Raw genomic sequence first — 19,563 nt, forward strand, 5'->3', positions numbered from 1 at the left:
TAACTTTTCATCCTGACCCCAATGGATAATTAATAAAGGGTTCTGAGCGGTAAAAGAAGAATGGATTATATTTTTGAAGGGGTAAGAAAGAAAGAGAAGCTCTTTGAAGGGCTATTTCAATAACCCTCTGGGGCACAATGGTGCCTTAAGCTAAGTTAGCAGTAGTGGAGTTAATGAGACATCCTCATATCTTGGAGACATGTACCATAACATCTTTCCTAAAACAGAGGTCTTTGCCACCTTTCCCTTTATGATTTTCAGACACCTCAAGAGGGAAGCTATACGACTGAGTGCCTGCCGTGAGCCTTTCTCTGGTTTAGAGCAATTCTTGCATGAAGCATGCAGTGGATGGTGAGCGCAGCTCACCTGCCTGGCTAGATTGCTGGTCCTGTGAAGAGCTCGAGAAAAGGGAGGATACAAAAGGAATCAGGGCCAGTCTCCATAATAGTCTGAAACCCAACACAGGGATTCTACAGTTCATATTATTGGCAGTAAAAAGGTGCAGTCAACTTCTATACAGGGTGGGTGACTTGGCTCAAACGCCACTGAAGGCAACTTTGGAACAAAGAGTAGTTGTCAGAACCTTGCCACCTCTGTGATTAACAAATGTCTCATCCCCTTCCTCTTTATTGCTTACTTGAAGTTCCAGGTCCACTGGTACACAGAGTAAATGACTCCTGGTCTAAGTCCCCCTAAGGGCTTCTGGGGACTTGGCCAGCATAGAAAGACCAGTTGTCCCAGATCACCTCTTTATGTGACTTATGTCATTGTTCAGGATGGGAGTATACCACATCTGATTAAGATCCAGGCTCCTGTCAGGGAAGCTTGATTGATTTGGGTTCTGGTTACATCCTTGAACTAGGTCTCCTTATGTATTCCCAGGCTGGCCTCAAACTCAGGCTTCATGCCTCAGCCTCCACAGCACTAGGATTATAGACGTGTACCACTACTTCTGGAAAAGCTCCATAAACACTGAGAAAGGTGAAGGACAGAATAGGCACAGGAGGCAAGAAAGAGGCTGGCTCAGAGACCTGGAGTGCTGGTGTAAAAGAAGAGTCACTGTGATGTCCAAGATTCCAACTTTGTCCAGTGAGCAGTGGTGATTTGGAACAAAGGAAAAAGGACATTCTATAAGGACACCATTAGTGAGAGGGGCCCATGACAAACAGGTCCTCTAGTAATAAAGGAAGCTGCTGGTTTGAGAAGTATGTATTATCAACTCTGGGTTTTCAGAAACTTGTTCCAGAGGCATCTGTAGCAGAGAAGTAAAGGGAATGCTGAATAGAAGATTCTGGACTCGGCACCCCATCGAGAAACAGAGCACCAAGCTGGAAGCAGAGGTAGCAAATTTCTGTGATATGGGGCCAGCCTGATCTACAGAGCAAGTTCCAGGACAGTCAAGGCTACACAGACAGAGACTGTCTCAAAAAAAATAAAAAAATAAAAAAATAAAAGAGCAAAGAACTAGCTGTGTTAATCTGTTTAATACTGGAATTACCTGAAAGGTTGCTTTTGGCAAAATGCTTGGAGATGAGTATTCAGTAATGGCCTTTGGGAGTCTAATGGAACAAAGATCTGTACTTCTTCATTAAGAAGAGGTCGTTTCAGTAGTGAGCTGCAAGCCAAGCGCTTGAGGACCCAGGACACCAACAGGGGCGAATGGCAAAGTCAGTAAGTAGAGACTTGCTGAGACAAAGAACTGCCCTCTGGAAAGGGAGAGTGCAGTCCCTCCAACAAAACACCCTGAGGGAGAGTCCTCATTCCTGTCAGAGCTGGCCCTAGGAAAGTGTGTTGCTCCTGTCCTCCTGACCCTGCTTCCTAACTACCCATTCTGCTCTGGAAACTCTCTGGTCCTGGTCTTACTCTTGTCCTAGCCAAGCCTCTAACACAGGCCATGGAAAGAGATGCTCACTGACATTTGTTGTAAAAAATGCCTATGTAAAGGAAGGCTCAGCCTGGGAGGCACTGAAAAAAAAAAAAAAGCTCATTTCTAAATAGGAGGGAGGCACTGAGCAGCGACAGATGGCCAGTCAGTTTGTAAACTGGAAAATGGTGTTCACGCAGGCTGCTGATGTCACTTCCATTAAGAGAAGGAGGGGGAAATTGTGAAGGACATTAAGGAAAGCCCAAAGCTAAAGCATCCCTGTCCCAGAATGGCCTTCCTTCTGGGTGGCATTATCGTGTAGGTGTTGAATACTAAAGAGCTCACACTCACAGTCCCAACAGTTGGAATAGCCTATAAGCTCTGCCCTCCTTCCTATACAGAAAAGACCATGTGCTAACATGGGAATATCCATCCTGTCCTAAACTGTGGAAATGGCCAAGATGTCTTAGGATGTTCCAATCCCTAGTCCCACCCCTTGGTCACTTCTCTGCTCCGTGCTCACAGATCCTTGAGAGTCTGAGACTGCTGTGTTCATGCTACTGGGGAGACATGAAGAAAAAAGGTTGTTCATTCTAGATAATGCACCAAAGACAAAACCAAGGAAGCATTCCACACAAATCTAACTTGGGGATTTCATTTGGCTTAGAAGTCAGGGTTACTTACAGAAGGGTTACCATTGAAAAAGCTGTATCACCTAAAAGTTCCATCCCTGCATGGTTGATAATTTCACAGAAGCTGCATGGATGAGATCTACCTTCAGTTAACCTACTTCTTACAATCTAGCATCTACTAAAATCACATAGAGCTGGGGGCGGTGGCAGGAGAGAGTGGTGGGTTCTAGGTGAGGGTCCTTGACCCTCCCACCCCTCTTCCATTAGCATAGAGCTAATTATCACTGCATTATTTATTCCCTAGCTGTAACTATGAGGCTAAGCATTGTATAGGTCACCATGGTAACCCCTGCTCCTTGATAGCTGATGGCCATGGGTGACCAAGAAAACAGCTATTCTTCAACAGAGCCACAACTTGTCCAGTTGAAAGCCACCACTGGAGATGGCCTGCCCATGGCTTTCATTGAACCCTTACTAGTGAAAGCGTTTTTCCTGCTTTGGACCCAAAGCCAACCCATACCAGTTCTGCTTCAGGCCTCTGTAAACAGACCAAAAATAAAACCAGTCCTTTCCTTACATAGTAATTTTTTACTTCACCTAGGTTTGGTTGCCAAATAAAATATGGGAGACCAGTTAAATTTGAATTTAAGATAAACCATGAGTAGTGTTGTCTGAATATATCCCATGCAATATTCTGGATATACTTCTTCCAAATATTCTAAATTCTAAATATTCTAAAACATTCATGGCTTCAGGACAAAAATGTATTGATAGGACATACTTATATGAAGACATTGTTGTTCATATGAAATTAAAATTTAATAGAATGCTATACCTTCATGTGCTAAATTTGGCAATGCTATGTGTGATTCAGAATCATATGACTGAGGCAAGTCACACGCTAGAAGTCACATTGTGGAAGATCTCACTTTAGTGGCTTAGGGAGGTTTGCATATCACATGTAATTTCTCAGCTGCCCCAGAGGTCAGGCCATCCCCTTATTCCCTGTTCACCCGCTGGGGGTGGGAGGGTGGGGCGTGTTCTTGCATGCCAGGCACCCAGCCTCATACTCCTATCCTGCTCATCCCTTACAAAGTGGGGAGGGCTTTTGGGTATTCTGGCTCAATTGCCACTTTTCCATTTCTCTCATTTGGCAAACTAATGATGACCAGGGAAAGAGGCCTGAGAAAGAAAACAAAAGATTAATGATGAAGGGGGAAAGAAAGATCTAACTCCATTCAGAGAAGCCAAAGTGGGTTGCTGACAGCTTAGGGGGCTGGAGTTAGCTGTCTCCTCTACTCTGCCATGCAGGTTGACATAAATGTGCCATGCCGTTCTACAGGTCCTGGTTTTCATCTGTCTGTTTGATTATAAACTCCGTGAGGTTATAGATCTCTGTCTATTTTATTCATTGTTATTTTTGTAGTACTTAGAATAGTGTCTGGCACATTGTACAGCTGACACCCGGTGGCAGAATGAATGAATGGACACCGCAGCTCAAATCTAGGAACACAGTCAGAAACAAGGTCGGGGGTCAGCACAGAAAAGAGGCCTAACAGTACAGAAACAGCTTGTGGACTTATTGCCCTAGGGAATAGGTAGGAGGATGAGGAAAGAGCAAATCTTCAGTGATTTATTCAAAAGCTTTCAGAGAGGCCAGCTCTCTGTTGCTCAATTACCTTTACCTCCGTGTTCACATCCCAACACCTACAGCCCAGTAAGATAACCCCTCATCTGCCGGCTAAGGCAGAAACTCTCCAGATGTCCAAGTGCTGGGATACTAGGACAGGAAGACATGCTTTCCTCACATCCCTGCTCTTTAGGCTGAATAAGATCCTGTACTAATGTCTCTAATGAGGATGACTTAGATACGCCTTCTATAGGACAATTTCTCAGTGGCCTTCTGAACACTCTTTCAACAGCTCACTGAAAACTCACCTTTGAAGTGGGCTAAAAATCCAGTGCAAACACTCGGGAACCATTATATAGCAAACGAATGAAAATACTGATTACCATGTCAAACAGTCATTGGAGGCCTTCACAGGGGGTGGTGGTAGTGGTGGTGATGCTGATAAAGTCTTGAGTGAGAGAAAAAAAGATGTGGGATTATAGAATAGGGAGCAGGAACTAGGAGGGATGGACTGGAGTGTGGCAGAGGAAAGGAATTGCCACTTGTTCATGATTTCTTTATAGCCAAGGCATCAACAAGGTGGGCCTATACTATTTCCAGCACTTCTTATTAGGGAAGAGAATTTTAAATTCTCTGCTATCTACTCCTTATCAAAAGTTCAGTTCAGAGAGAGGATTAGAGAGCGGACAGCTAATCTATTGCAAGTTATATAGGCAAAGCATGTGCTATAAAGCTTAGACTATAATTTCACTATGGGTGAGTATGTTGAAAGAGGAAATTTCAATATAGAGATAGAGAAGGCATATTGGATCTTACAATAATTATGGCTTCCTTAACAAAGAGATGGAGGCTAAAGCCCAACATTGCAAAGCTGCTGGTTTTGGACTTCAAGCCATAGAAATTAATCCACACAATGAAGCTGGCCATTTACCAGGATCCCAAGGCTCTGCTGTCCCTTCTGCATAATATGACAAGGTAACTCGATTGCAGCAGACAAATAGGACATACATGCACACTGATATTAAGCTATCAAAGCCCAAAAGATTTCTCTCTCCGGATCAACATAATGACTTCTCTAAAATAGTGTTAGAATCGTTTTAAGTCATAGTATTTCTCTGAAACATTAATGACAGGAAGGGAAGGTGTTTAGCATTTCTGTGTAAGAGAAAGAACATAAAATAGGGTAATTACGGAGATAGGTAGAACCTAGGAGGGAAGGGGGAGGGGAAAACATGATAAAATACATTAAATGAAAAAAGTATAAATTAAAAAATAGAATAGAAGAAAGAGGGCAGGAGAGATGGCTCAGTGAGTTTGCCACCACCAAGTCTGATAAAAATTAGTTCAATCCCCAGGATTCCTGAAAAGGGGAAAGGAGAGAAATTGTTCCCCAAAACTGTCCTCTGACAGTTCGTCCTTTGTCCTCTGACAAACTGTCCATGACTTCTGTCATGGCACACACACACACACACACACACACACACACACACACACCTCACTACAAACAAATGTAATTTAAGAGAAAGATGAACTAGAAATCCTTTGCACTCCTCTCCCTACTATAAAAACTAAACTCCTCTACACTGTGTGTTAAACAAACACAATAGGGGTCTTAAACGTATAAAGAAGGCAGACCACCAAAGCATCTCAGGATGGGAAGAATGACAGCAATCTTCTCTTTTTCTTACCTATGTCAGGCTTGGAGTTGAAAAATGACCAAATAGTGACCAAAAGCATTAACAGGCATAGACCAAAAAAGCCAAGGAATTACAAAATATTAAACTTGCAAGACACAAAATTTGCAGACTAAAATCTCTCTACTCCAGCCAAAACTGGAGAAAAACCAGTGGGCCCAGTCAGCATAGAGGAATAGAGGAACCTAGCCTTCTCTTCGGGAGGCCTTGTGACATACACCAAAGCTCTGAGTACTTTACACTGCTGACAGTGTAAAGCAAGGGAAGGTCCAGTCTGGGGCAGGCACTATCATTCCTGTAGCTGGATAGGCAGCAGCTATCATGGACTGATGAAGACCACCCATACACACTACACTGGCAGAGACATGAGGAGCTTACATTTTTGGTTCTATCTAAAATCTATCTCCCTTCTGATGTTGTATAAGAGGGAACGTTAGAGTTTAAATTTCACTATCTAAAGACACCACACATTTTGTTTGCAGGACATAGATCTGGGAACTGACTAGGAAACTTCCCCCCTCCATGGATAACTTACATAGTTCCAGAGAGTGCTATGCAAACTGGTGGAAATGATGATCTTGCCCAGTGTTGGATCATACATGCTATAATACCAACCTGCCATGAAAGACTTACTCACTGGTACAATAACATCATGATGGTTATGTAGTAGCCCACCACTTTCTCACTGGATTTTAGGCCTCCATCATAGGAGGAAGACATCTTTGCCTTGTACTGAGAACTTGGTCAAAAGCCTATAGTTTAGGAGATCATAGACACTATGTGGAAACCTACTATCATCTTGCTAAGTGGTTATATTATTAAGCTGTCTTTTAAATACTTATGCCTATATCCCTAGATGTGCTGTTCTCAACCTTGGTCACAGAAGCATTTATTTGTAGTGAGTGGAGGTTAATTGTGAAAGTGTCATCTAGTCAGAGTGACCGGGTGCTCAATTCTAAATGAATCATTTATACTAAACACCCTCCCAACCCCAAGGCCCTGGGAACATTATGGAAGAGGAAGGGGAAAGAAAGGAAGAGCCTGTTCATGGAAAAGGGAACTATGAAATGTCATCATTGGGACATCACATGACTATTGTACCCACAAACTCAGGGCATCTGTGCTTACCTGAATAAAACCTGAAAAATATATTAATCCAGTGGATTAATCAAGACATTCAAAATTCCAGCATGAATTGGGAAATAATGCCAATAACTGAGGAGCTATTGGCAGTTGATGGCTTCTGAGAAGGGGAATTTTTCCTTGGAGGTATGGTCACTGGTAGGATGACCATGCTTCTATGGGTGACCTCATATGCACTTTTCATGTGCTTAAGAGCAGCACTAAGTAAACTCCCTGAGATACCAAGAGAAGGTGACATGACATTGGGAGGGGGTGCACTGAGGATGGTCCAGGGTGATGGGATATAGCCTCACAAATCAGGAGCTAAAATAAGTTTTTCCTTTAGGCTGCTTTTGTCAGCTATTTTATAACAGCAGAGAGGAAAAGTAACTAATGTAAATGTCATACATAATCACTCAAAAATAGAAATTTAGGAGAGAAAATCTAACAAGACACACATAGATTTACATGTTGAGAATGGTAAAGTGGTAATGAAAGAAAACATCAAAAAATTATTTGAATAAATATAGATACGGGCACAGTGTTCATAGGTTAGAAGGATCAACATAAAAAATGTCGACTTTCCTTAAACTGATTGGTAGACACCTTGTCGTGGTTTGAATAAGAATGGCCCACATAGGCTCATGTATTTGAATGCTTAGTCACCAGGGAGTGACACGGTCTGAAAGGACTAAAAGGATTATGAAGTTTGGCCTTGTTGGAATAAGTATGGCCTTGTTGGAAGATATATATCACTGGAGGTGGGCTTTGAGGTTTCAAAATCCCATACCAGCCCCCACCCCTGTCTGTCTGTCTATGGGTCAGGATGTAGCTCTCAGTTACTGCTCCAGAGCCAGGTTTGCTGCCATACTCTCTGCCATGATAATGGAGGACTAACCCCCAATAAATGTTTTCTTTTATAAGAGTTGCCTTAGTCGTGGTGTCCCTTCACTGACTAAGACAAAAATTGGTACCAGAGACTGGCCATGCTATTGTTTGGAGGAATATGGAAAAATGGGGGCTTTGGACTAGAAAAGCAATTGAATGCTTTAAGTGGGGGTTTATTGTGCCATCCTAGTAGGAGCAAGGTCAGTGGTGCTAGGAATAATGTGCACCACATCTCAAGAAGTTTCAGAGGGGAAGAATATTATCGACTGGTCTAGAGACCATTCTTGTGATGTTTTGGTAAAGAATGTGGCTGGGTTTTACTCTTGTTCTAAAAATCATCCAAAGACTAAACTGAAGAGTTTGAGGATTAATGGCATTGGCAGAGGAGATTTTGAGACAGCCTAGTATTGATTGTGTCAAGTGGTTATTAGTGGTCACTCATGCAAATCTACAATAAAAAGGATCAAATTGAGCAAAGAGATATATGAAGTGCATGGGGATAAAAAGAAAATCAAGAAATGTTTTATTGGAGTCCAGTGCTCACAGAGATAGAAATTTATAGGAAATCTTGATACTAAATGGAATAAAGAGAGTAGTGACCTCAATGTAAGACCTCACCCAACTAAGCTTCCAACCTGCAAAAAGGAATTAAAGAAAAGCCTAAGCACTGAAAAAAACCATCAACAATAGAAAGCAGATGCCAATGCAATTATAGGAGGGGGCCATGTTTCAGCTCCAATGAGCAAAAGAACTTGACAGCTTCAGCCACATGGTCCTGGCTTTATCAAGGAATATACAAGAAAGAGATTGTGGAAAGGAAAGCTGCTAAGGCCAGGCTTGTGGCAAGGAAGCACCTGAATGGAGGCTTAGAAAGGCCATTAAGTGAAGCTGTGAAGGTGAAGGCTGGGCCATGTTGGAGACTGCCAGGTGTTGGACATGCCAGAGTCATGGGATATGTCCCATTTCCTCCTTCATGGTAGCAGTGTCCTTCTATCCTCCTCTCTCGAATTCTTTCCCCTTGCCTATGGTACCTTTTTTCTTTCCTGATTTCTGTGGTTTATGAGTAGGGTTCTCTAGAAGAACAGAACTTACAGAATAAATATATGTATATAATATAGAAAGGGGACTTATTAGAATACACAGCTACAAGCTGTCGTCCAGCTAGGCCAGCAATGGCTATCTCCTAACAGAAGGTTGAAGAATTCAATAGATGTTCACCCCACAAAGCTGGATGCTTCAGGCAGTCTTTGTATACACCAGAATCCTGAAGTACGCTCTAATGCTGTGAAGAAATTAGCGAGAGCAAGCTTCCCTTTTCCATGTCCTTTGTATAGGCCACCAGTAGAAAATGTTGCCCATATTAAAGGTAGATCTTCCCACCTAAATAGATCAGGATTAAAGATATATCATCCCACCTCAAAAGATTCTGATTAAAAGTGGGACTTCCCACTTCATATGATTTAATTAAGAAAAGATTCTCACATTTGGGTTTTAGTTAATTCCAGGTTTAGTCCAGTTGAAAACTAAGAATAGCCATGACAACATGCCAGTAATACTTTTTCGCAACTATAGACAAGAGTATTCTAAAATTTACAAAGAAAGTTAAAGGAACTGGACTACTGAAATAACTTTGAAAGAGAAGATTAAATTTAAAGAAAAGTATTTACCTGATTCTAAAACTTACTACATAATACAATTAATCAAAACTGCCTGGTGTTGGTAAAGGGATGGTCTTCCAGATCAGTCCTTGTAACAGAGCAGTGTGCCCAGAAACAGACTCTCAAAAATATGCCAAATATGAATTTTGAAAAAAGTATAAAACCAATTCAATGGCAGAAATTTTTGGAAGCTATTGGATAGGTTTAGGCAAAATTCCAAAACCAAACCAAAACAAACAACTAAGGTCTAAGTTTCAAAACTTAAAACAAAATATAAAAACAAAATCAAAACATATCACTATGGAACTTTAAATCCTGAAGCTATAATTTTTTTAGTTAAATAAAAGGACAAATTTACCTATCTCAAAGTGTTGTGGAGTGATGGTTAAACTCACAATGTACATGAGTTCAAACACTATCTATACTTGTGATCAAACAGAATGGGTGAGGTACTTCAACTCCCTTGTGCTATTTTTCCACTGAAGAACCTCTGCCTGTTTCCTGAATTGCCTGCATCAATTTGCATTCTTACCAATGATCTGTAGAAATTCTGCTTTCTTCATCTCCTCCACATTTATCATCATTTCCCTTGTTGATAACAGTCATCTTAGTAGATGTGCTATGGTGCTGCAGTGAGACTTTAATTGTGGTTCCTCCACAATTAGTATTAGGGAGCATTTAACGTGGACCTTTTGTTATTTATGTACCATCTTTGGGGAAAAAAATCTCTTTTGGTTCTTTGCACACTAAAAATAAAGTCAGGACTTTAGTGTCAATGTGTTACAGAAAAAAAAATAAATATCCGATAGATAGATAGATAGATAGATAGATAGATAGATGTGTTTTCTGTGTATATGTGTGCATATGTGTATGCACAGTGTTGAGAACCAAACACAAGGCCTTGTGAATTCTTTTTTTATTGGATATTTTCTTTCAATGTTATTGAAAATGTTATCCCCTTTCCTGGTTTCACCTCTAAAAACCCCCTAAACCCATCCTCCCTCCCCCTGCTTACTAGCCCACTCACTCCTGCTTCCCTGTCCTGGCATTCTGCTATACTGAGGCATCGAGCCTTCTCAGGACCAAGGGCCTCCCCTCCCACTGATATCTGACAAGGCCATCCTCTGCTACATATGCAGCTGGAGCCATGGGTCCCTCCATATGTACTCTTTGGTTGGTGGTCCCTGGGAGCTCTGGGGGTACTGGTTAGTTCATATTGTTGTTCCTCTTATGTGGGTGACAGAACTAGGAAAGAACCCAGATATCCCTCAAAAGAGGAATGGATACGGAAAATGTGGCCTTGTTCATTCTAAACAAGATAACTTATCACTCAACTAAACCTGCAGCCTCAGATTCTAATTCTTCAACAGATAGATATTTTACAAATGCTTTTCCTGTTCTGTAAAATGACTTTTGGGGTTTGTTATAGTTATAAATGCCAGTAGTAAATTTCCACACATAGGATCAACTGACACTCCATAAGGGTACCAAAAGTACACAGTACAGGGAACTGAAGCAAATACTAGAGGAACTGAATATCCATTGGCAAAACAAGGAATTTACCCATCATCTTATCCCCAAACCAAAGAACAAATCAAGACAAAATAAAGATTTAGTATAAGACCTTTAACTTTTACTACTTTTAGAAGAAAATAAGAAAAAATTATGACCTTTTCCTTTGTGGTGATTTCTTGGTTAACACACACACACACACACACAAAGACAATGAAAATAAAAGTAAATAAGTGGGAGTTACAATAAAATGTGGGGAACTGACAAAATTTCTCAGTGGGTAAAAAAGCCTTCAATGAGTCTGATAGTCTGAACCCACATGGTAGAAGGAGAGAATTGACTGCCAGTTCTTACCTTCTGACTATCATGTGCAAGTATGCACACATACACTAAATAAATATACTTTTAATTCTTTCTTTGTCATTTTAAAAGGGACATAACCTTTGAGAGTTAGGATTACACAAAGAGTTTTTTTAACTTAACACTACAAATAAGACTCACGTAACCACAGCTGGTTAGTTATACTTAATCCAAAATAAAAATGTTGCCAAGCATAATGGCTTACATCTGTAACTGCAACCCAGCACTTGTGATCATAATGCAGAGGATTATAATTTTGAGACTATCCTGGGCTACACAGCCAGCCCCCATCTGAAAAATTAGTTATAGTTAAAATCCTTTTGTGTTACTAGTAATCCAAAACATGTCCTCACACGTACTCACAAATACAAAACTACCTTAAAATTAAATGTTTTTGCTTTGACACTGGTCCGGCTAAGATGAAAAAGCAAGCTGTAGACTGAGAGGAAATATTTGCAAACTACACATCTGACAAAGAACTAGTTTTAGAATATAAAAGGACTCAAAACTAGCAGAAAAAAAGTGACCCATTTAGAAAATATGCAAATTATACAAATATTTTATTAAAAATATATGTTATAACTGGAAAATGAGGCTATTACAAGATGAACATCAGGCAAGATATCTCAGCGGGTAACAATGCTTGCCTCATAAGCCTAACATGACCTGAATCTAATCCCCAGAACCAAAGATAAAAGGGAAAAAACAACTCCACAGATTTGTTCTATAACTTCTACATATGCACAGCAGGACATGCAGGTTCATACACAGATATCTTACACACACACACACATATACACACACCATTGCCATGACTAATAATAATAAAATAATAATAATAATAATAATAATAATTATAATTATAATAAATTTAAAAATTTAAAGATGACCATCAAGGTACAGCAAATTCCTAGTACATGAAAGGCCCTGGATCTATAGTACTGAAAACAATTACACAGGATGACATTAAAGCCATAATGAGATTAGCATGGCACTTATCCAGTGTAAGTTTTTTTTAAAGTGGAAACATCAAATACTGGTAAGAATGCAAAGAAACTGGATTGCTCCTTCACATCTAGTGAAAATGTACCAGTTATAGCTTTTCTGGAAAATAATTTCTTAAAAAAATATATATGCATTTAGAATACAACAGAGCAATTTCTTTCCTGGGCATTTTGTAGAGAGGAATGAGGACTTGTGTTCACACAAAAGGCTGAATATCAGGTGGAGAATAGACGTCAGTGATAGTGTTTGTCTAGTATGGCTGTTTTGTTTTTGTTTTTGTTGTTTTCTGAGACAGGGTCTCAACATAATCTAGGCTGGCCTGGAACTTGCTATATCTCCCAGGATGAGCTTGAAATTTTTAATTCTCCTGTCTCCACCTCACAAGTGCTAAGATTATAATAGTCTTGTGTTTCCAAATGTGGTTCTCAAGAGGGGAATGGGGCAGTATCTAAAGGTCAGTTTGGGAACTAAGGAAAAGTGGCAGATTAGCACGCAATAAAAGCACGTTTGAATTTTTTCATAAATTTTGCAAGAATCTTCCAAAACAAACTTTTTTAAAACAGTCAAGAATAATTTAGAGAGTCCATTAGGGGAGCTAGGGATCCAGAAAGGTGTGCGCATGATTTCTGTTGGTATAAACGAGGAGAGCCGCTTGTTGCAGTTTTACAGTGAGATGGGACACCTTGTTTTTGAAACAAATTTAAAAGACGCTGTGATCCCAGGAATGTAAAGAAATGCCTTTGTTCTGATGCACAAAGATTGAAAGTTCGGTGGTCAAGAGACTTGAAAAATTAGAGAAAGCCACACTGCCTCCTAGACACTTCAGGGTCAGAACATATTCAGCCGATAAAATTTATCTTGTACTTGTTAAACATGGGCTTTGTCTGTGTTCTGTCCAAACTTGGGAACAAAGTAGGCAGTAAGAGGGAACAGTCCTCCAAGCCCTGTTATGGCACGCACTGTAGAAAGGCGGAGTCCTAGGAGCGACTTTTAAGTCCGTTAAAACTGGCGCCACGGGGAGGCAGACTCCTAGGAGCGCCTTTTGAATTCTTTTAAAATTGGCGCCATAACCTGCTACGGGGTCTAGGGAGGACATGGTCAGGGGTTCTCAAGGGCCAGTCACAAAGGCAGGCGTGTCTGGGGGCGTGGCCCTGAGAGGGCAGTAGCCAATAGCAGAGAAGGCTGTGAGTAAAATTCCAGGCCACGAACGTCTGAGACAAGCAGACTGCGGCAGCTACTGCTCGAGGAGGTTGTGTGGGCCTCTCTGGCGATTTGGACTGTTCCTCCGGCCTCGAACTACTACCTGTCTGGCGATTTGGACTGTTCCTCCAGCCTTGGACTGCCTGTCTGGCGATTTGGACTGTTCCTCAGCCTCGAACTGCCTGTCTGGTGATTTGGACTGTTCCTCAGCCTCGAACTGCCTGTCTGGTGATTTGAACTGTTCCTCAGCTTCGAAGTCCTATCTTCCACTGGTAAGATGGATGACACCGAGCATGAACTCCAGCGGGTGATCCGTCGCCACTATCGCGAAAAAAGAGAGTTGCAAGCTCACATCCAGACCCTGAAAGCTTCCATCCCAAAGAACGACAAGGGCAGACGAAAGCAGTTGCTCTCTGATATCACCCGCCTTGAAGCTGAGATGGAGCAGAGGCACCAGCAGGAGCTGGAGAAATTTGGAGACAACCCTGACAGCAGTGTGGATTCGGTGGCCGCCGACCTTGAAAAGATGAATCTCGAGAACATGCCTCCACGCCCAGCCAAGGCCCAGAAACGGCGTGACCGAAGAGCCAACATGGAGAGACGGCGCCAGGAGAGGATGCCTGCAGCCCAGGCCGAGCAACTGGCCGCCTACCGTCGTGAGGAGGAGGAGAAGGTCACCGCCATACTAGCGGCCAAAAATCTGGAGATGAAGATCATCCCCGCTGACGGCCACTGCATGTACCGAGCCATCCAGGACCAGCTGGTGTTCTCCGTGACAATCGAGAGCCTCCGCTACCGCACCGCCTGCTACATGAGGAAACATATTGACGACTTCTTACCTTTCTTCACCGAACCAGAGGCCGGCAACTTCTACACCCAGGAAGACTTCCTGAGGTACTGCGATGACATCGTGCACAAGGCTTCGTGGGGAGGCCAGCTGGAGCTGAGAGCCCTGTCGCACGTCCTGCAGACCCCAATCGAGGTGGTCCAGGCCAACTCGCCCATCATCGTCATCGGGGAAGAGTACACCAGGAAGCCGCTCACGCTGGTCTATCTGCACTACGCCTGCGACTTCGGAGAGCACTACAATTCGGTGAAGCCCATCGAGGTTGCTGGAGCGGTTGGAGGAATGGCGCCTCGCCTCTTCTAGAAGATTCCAGCTGCCGCGAAAGAACTCTGCCCTGGGCGCCATCTTTGTCACCTCTGCGGCTGCGGTTCCCGGAAGAACTGAAACAGCTCCAGCGCCTCAGTACGAGCAGTTGCTTTTCTTTCGCTGGTTTGTTTTTGTTTCTTTTTCAAGATTTGTTTAATGTCTATGTCCTGTCTTTTTTGTTTGTTTGTTTGTATGTTGGGGGGTTGTTAGGTTTTGTTTTGGGGGGCATTTTTGTTTGCTTTTACCACTCAGATTTTTTTTTTTGTGTTTGGCTCCTTTCATGTGATGGGGAATGGGAGGCGGTTTATACACAGGATATAATATCTCCTTGGGACACCTAAGAGGCTTTAAGATTCATGCACTCTAACTTCATTTGACCCATAGGTACCTTTGTCATGGTGAGGTTTCCATTAATGTTAGACTGAAAATGGAAATTTGGGATTTGCTCATTGTTCACCTGAGCTGAAATAAGTTTAGTAGAAGGGGTCAGGTTGTAGGATTTTGCCCTGCAAATTTATCAACCCACTTGATAAAACTAGAGTTGCTGTGGCTGAAAGGACTTATAAGTGTTTTTCAGTAAAAAAATAAATAAAATGCCACAGCTGGCTGGCTTGCTCTTAACCAATGTTAAAATACCTGGGTTATGAACAAGTCTTCAAGAAATAATTTGCTTGTTTGGTTTTAGTTTTCATTCAAACTTGTGAAGCCAGCCACGAATGGGTTTTAGTTGCCCAGATATTTTCTAAGCACTAAAAATATGTGGTTTCTAATGTATAACTGTAATTGTTAGATACAGAAATTCAATTTCAGCCAAGCAGGAGCTGAAGTAAGCTTTACCTGAGAGATGTGAACACTCGGAACTTAGCGGCATGTTTTGGTTTTTTTTTTTGTTTTTTTTTTATTTTTAGAAAAATGTAAAAAGTTTTTGTATAAAGGAAAGCAGTGAAAAATACAGCTCTGTTTCTGTTAGAAATTCATTGTCTTAAATGTGACATCCAAAAGGAAGAGCAAGAATGGGATGATGTACAGTTTAACATTCGCTCCTGTATGTTAGTGAGCTTACTTAAATTCATTTTAAAAATGCATTGTCCCTTCCTCATGGTATATGTAAGTTTAAAAGCTTTGTGAAAACGTATGCAATGTGTTAAAAATAAAAGCACCTTTTGAAATACCTGGTTTGCATTTCTTGTGTAGCTGACCTAGGCCACAGGACGTTTGTATCCCAGATGGCTTTCGGCAAAGGGCTCCTGAAGAACAGGAGCAGGTTTGGTGAGAGCGGGAGGCTTCGCGTGATGCACCTGCAGTCTGGGAGGAGGCCAGGAGTGAAGTGCTTTCCAGGCTGACACGGGGTGGGAGGGAGCAGAACCAGGGAGGGGCCCACCCACTCAGAGGAGAACAGGAGGGGGGATTGTGGGAGGGGGTGACCGGGAGGGCGCAGTGAGTGGGATGTAAAATGAATATAATAATAATAACAACAACAATAATAATAACAAGCAATCTAAAGATAATAAATCCAAACTAGACTGCCATAAAGACTTTGGCATTTTACTTTCACAAAAGAACAAAAACTCTATAGTAATTGCAAAATTAATGAAGAAAGAAATCATTTTCTCAGACTTTAGCATGTGTTTTTTGTTTTGTTTTGTTTTTTCGAGACAGGGTTTCTCTGTATAGCCCTGGCTGTGCTGGAACTCACTCTGTAGACCAGGCTGGCCTCGAACTCAGAAATCCACCTGCCTCTGCCTCCCAAGTGCTGGGATTAAAGGCGTGTGCCACCACTGTCTGGCTAGCATGTGTTTTATTCCTGTAGTTTTAGTGAAATAAATTAAAATATTTTTAAAAAAGGACCCCTGACTTCCAATACCTCAGCCAGGCCAGGGGCTACATTGCAGGAGGGGAAGAAATGCTACTATAGACTACTTCAGGATGTTTCTGAAATACAAATATGGAAATCCCAACAGAGTTCTCACTGTGGAAACAGATAAAGTTCTAAAACCACATTTCTGGGGTACATTGTGAGAAGTCTTTTGTAGGAACAGGAACATTGCATGGGGAAGGGATTGTGAGTTAGGAAGGGGGACAAGCTTTGGAAGGTGGCACAGGCTGGGGAAAGGAAAACGTGCTTGGAGAAGTGATGTAATCTAGGAGGCCTGGCTGGGAAGGAGGGTAAAGGCTGAGTACAGTGACAGCCCAGGAAAAAGCTGCATAGGCCAGCCCCGGAGGGGTCATCAGTCATAATAAAGTGTTTGGGGGATTTTTTTTTGTTCTGTTTTACTTTGAAGAAGCCTGGCTAGGGGAGAGGACATGGTGGGCTTTAGGGAAGACTCACATTCTGGTGAAGGATATGCGTCAAGGCTATGGAAAGGCTCTAGAACTGAAAGAGGTGCTTTATGGGATGGACTGTGTAAAGTAGGTGTGGGGAGTGCCTGCTTGGCTAAGGCAAAGGGTGTTGATGGACAGGGCTTCTGACTGACAAGAGGCTACACACTGCTGAGGAAAGGCAAGGCGTGGCTAAAGGTCAGAGACACAGATGCTGGCTGGTGAAGGACTCCCGATAGGGGAGGTGAGTCAGCTGGAGTGAATTATATAGGGAAAGGGGGGGTAAAGAGACATAATGCGGGGGGGGGGGGAAAGAACTGAACTCAGGAAAAGAGGTGCTGGCCAGGGTGGGATTGTTTGCATAATATGGCTGGGAACTGGGCTTCCCAGGGAGCGCATGCTCAGCCGTGGACTGAAGTAAGAGGCCGGGTTGGAAAGAGCATACATGGGCTGGACAGTGGCCCCCACACATGTGGCAGATGTGTAGCTCAGGCTCCATAAGGGTTTCCCAACAACGGGACAGGGGCTGTCCCTAACGCTGTTGCCTGTCTGTGCAGTCCAGTTCCACAACTGGGCTGCCTTGTCTGGCCTCAGTGGGAGAGAATGCACTTACCCTGCAGAGACTTGATGTGCCAGGGGGTATACCCAGGAGGGCCCCCAACCTCTCAGAGGAGAAGGGGATGGGAGAGGGACTCTGTGAGGAGGAATGAGGCAGCAATCAGGATTTAAAATTAATTAATTAATTAATTAATTAATAGGAAATGAAATTTTTTTAAAAAGCCAGCTTGGGTACAGCAGATGAGTCCATGGCTCTTGAATGGGGAAAGGATCGGGGTAGGCAACCTGGTTGGGCAAGGGGCACTTGCTCTAGACACTTTCCGAGGAAGGGGCTCTGGAAGAAGAAGATGAGGCCTTCCTGGGGAGCCAGTCAGCTTGGAAGAAGAGGACAAACTAGAGGATCCTGACAGGTAAAAGCACTGCCAGGTTTGGAAAGGTTAGTGCAGGCTGATATAGGGACACAGACTGGGAAAAACAGCATTGAGGAGAGGAAGGTAGCCCAAGAAGGGAATAAAGGAATCTGGGGTCTCTGTTGGAGAATTAAGCTTAGTTCGCGAAGGAGACCTAGTTTGTCAACACAAACTGGAGAAGGTACTATCCTGTGAATTGTCATGGCAGAACAGAACTTATCTTAGTCTAGGGTACGTATAAGGATGCAGGCTCAGGTAGGCAGAGGAGCCAGGATAGAAGAGCAAAGAGGAAGATCTTAAGGAAGAAGCAATAGGTTAGGGAAAAGGTCCCAGCTGGGTAGGGAGGCAGAGGGACAGCTCTGGGCAGGGAATGGAGGGGAGGTCTTAGCTGAGGAAAGAGATCATAAAGTTGGGGCATTGGGCTGGTTTGGGGAAAGACAGGACAACTAAAGGATGCCTAGTTGAATCAGGAACCCAAAAACACGGAAAGTGTCTCTGACTGTTAGAGAAGAAAACATCTGCAGAAAGGGTCTTAACAGTTATAGCCTGCCTGTTAGTACAGAGACAGTATCTACACACAGACCCTGACTGAGGACAAGCACAGAATTGAGAAAAGAGGGGATTTAGCAGAGGAGGGAAACACAGATTAGGAATAGGGGTCTTGGAGAAAGGAGTCGAGGACACACAGGATAGGAAAGGGAACTCAGGATCAGGAAGCTTAATTGGAGACAGGAACATACACTCTTTTATTTCTTTTTTTCTTTTTTTCTTTTTTTCTTTTTTTTTTTTTTTTTTTTTTTTTTTTTTTTTTTTTTTTTTTTGGTTTTTTTCGAGACAGGGTTTCTCTGTGTAGCCCTGGCTATCCTGGAACTCACTCTGTAGACCAGGCTGGCCTCCAACTCAGAAATCCACCTGCCTCTGCCTCCCAAGTGCTGGGATTACAGGCGTGCACCACCACAGTCCGGCACATAGTCTTAATTAGGGTTAGCATTGCTGTGCTAAAATATCATGACCAGAACAAGTTGGGAAGAAAGGTTTCTAGAGAAGCCAAGACAGGGAACTCAATATGGGCAGGAACCTGGAGGCAGGAGCTCTGGTACAGAGGCGAGAAGAGCTCTGCACACTGGCTTGCTCCCTACGGTTTGCTTAACCTGTTTCCTTCCTTCCTTCCTTCCTTCCTTCCTTCCTTCCTTCCTTCCTTCCTTCCTTCCTTCCTTCCTTCTTTCCTTCCTTCCTTCCTTCCTTCCTTTCTTCACTTATTTATTTTTCTTTTGTTGTTTTACAGTTTTTTGTTTTGTTTTAACTTTTCATTGATTCTTTGTGAGTTTCACATCATACACCCCAGTCCCAGTCATCTCCCTGTCCCCTCATATCTGCTCTTTGCCCTGGCAACCTCCCCCTCCCCCAATAAAAACAACAAAAACAAAGCACAGAAAACCTCTCATTATGGAAGCTGTCGGTGTCCCATTGTGTCCCACAGCATATGCCTCTGTCCATATGTGTTCACTTGCAAAAGTTCACTGCAATGAGTCTCTGGTCTGGCTTGTGTGACATCATC

General features: G+C 42.7%; 1 protein-coding gene across 1 annotated transcript; it reads left to right on the plus strand.

Annotated features, from left to right (window-relative positions):
* The first annotated feature begins 13,842 nt into the window (after nt 1-13,842).
* Otud6a (OTU deubiquitinase 6A) lies at nt 13,843-14,715 on the plus strand. Its single transcript, XM_052171438.1, has one exon. It carries the CDS (start codon nt 13,843-13,845, stop codon nt 14,713-14,715), a length of 873 nt encoding a protein of 290 aa, XP_052027398.1.
* Nucleotides 14,716-19,563: the final 4,848 nt, after the last annotated feature.

The sequence above is a fragment of the Apodemus sylvaticus genome, chromosome X, assembly GCF_947179515.1.
Source record: "Apodemus sylvaticus chromosome X, mApoSyl1.1, whole genome shotgun sequence".
Taxonomy (NCBI): Eukaryota; Metazoa; Chordata; class Mammalia; order Rodentia; family Muridae; genus Apodemus; species Apodemus sylvaticus.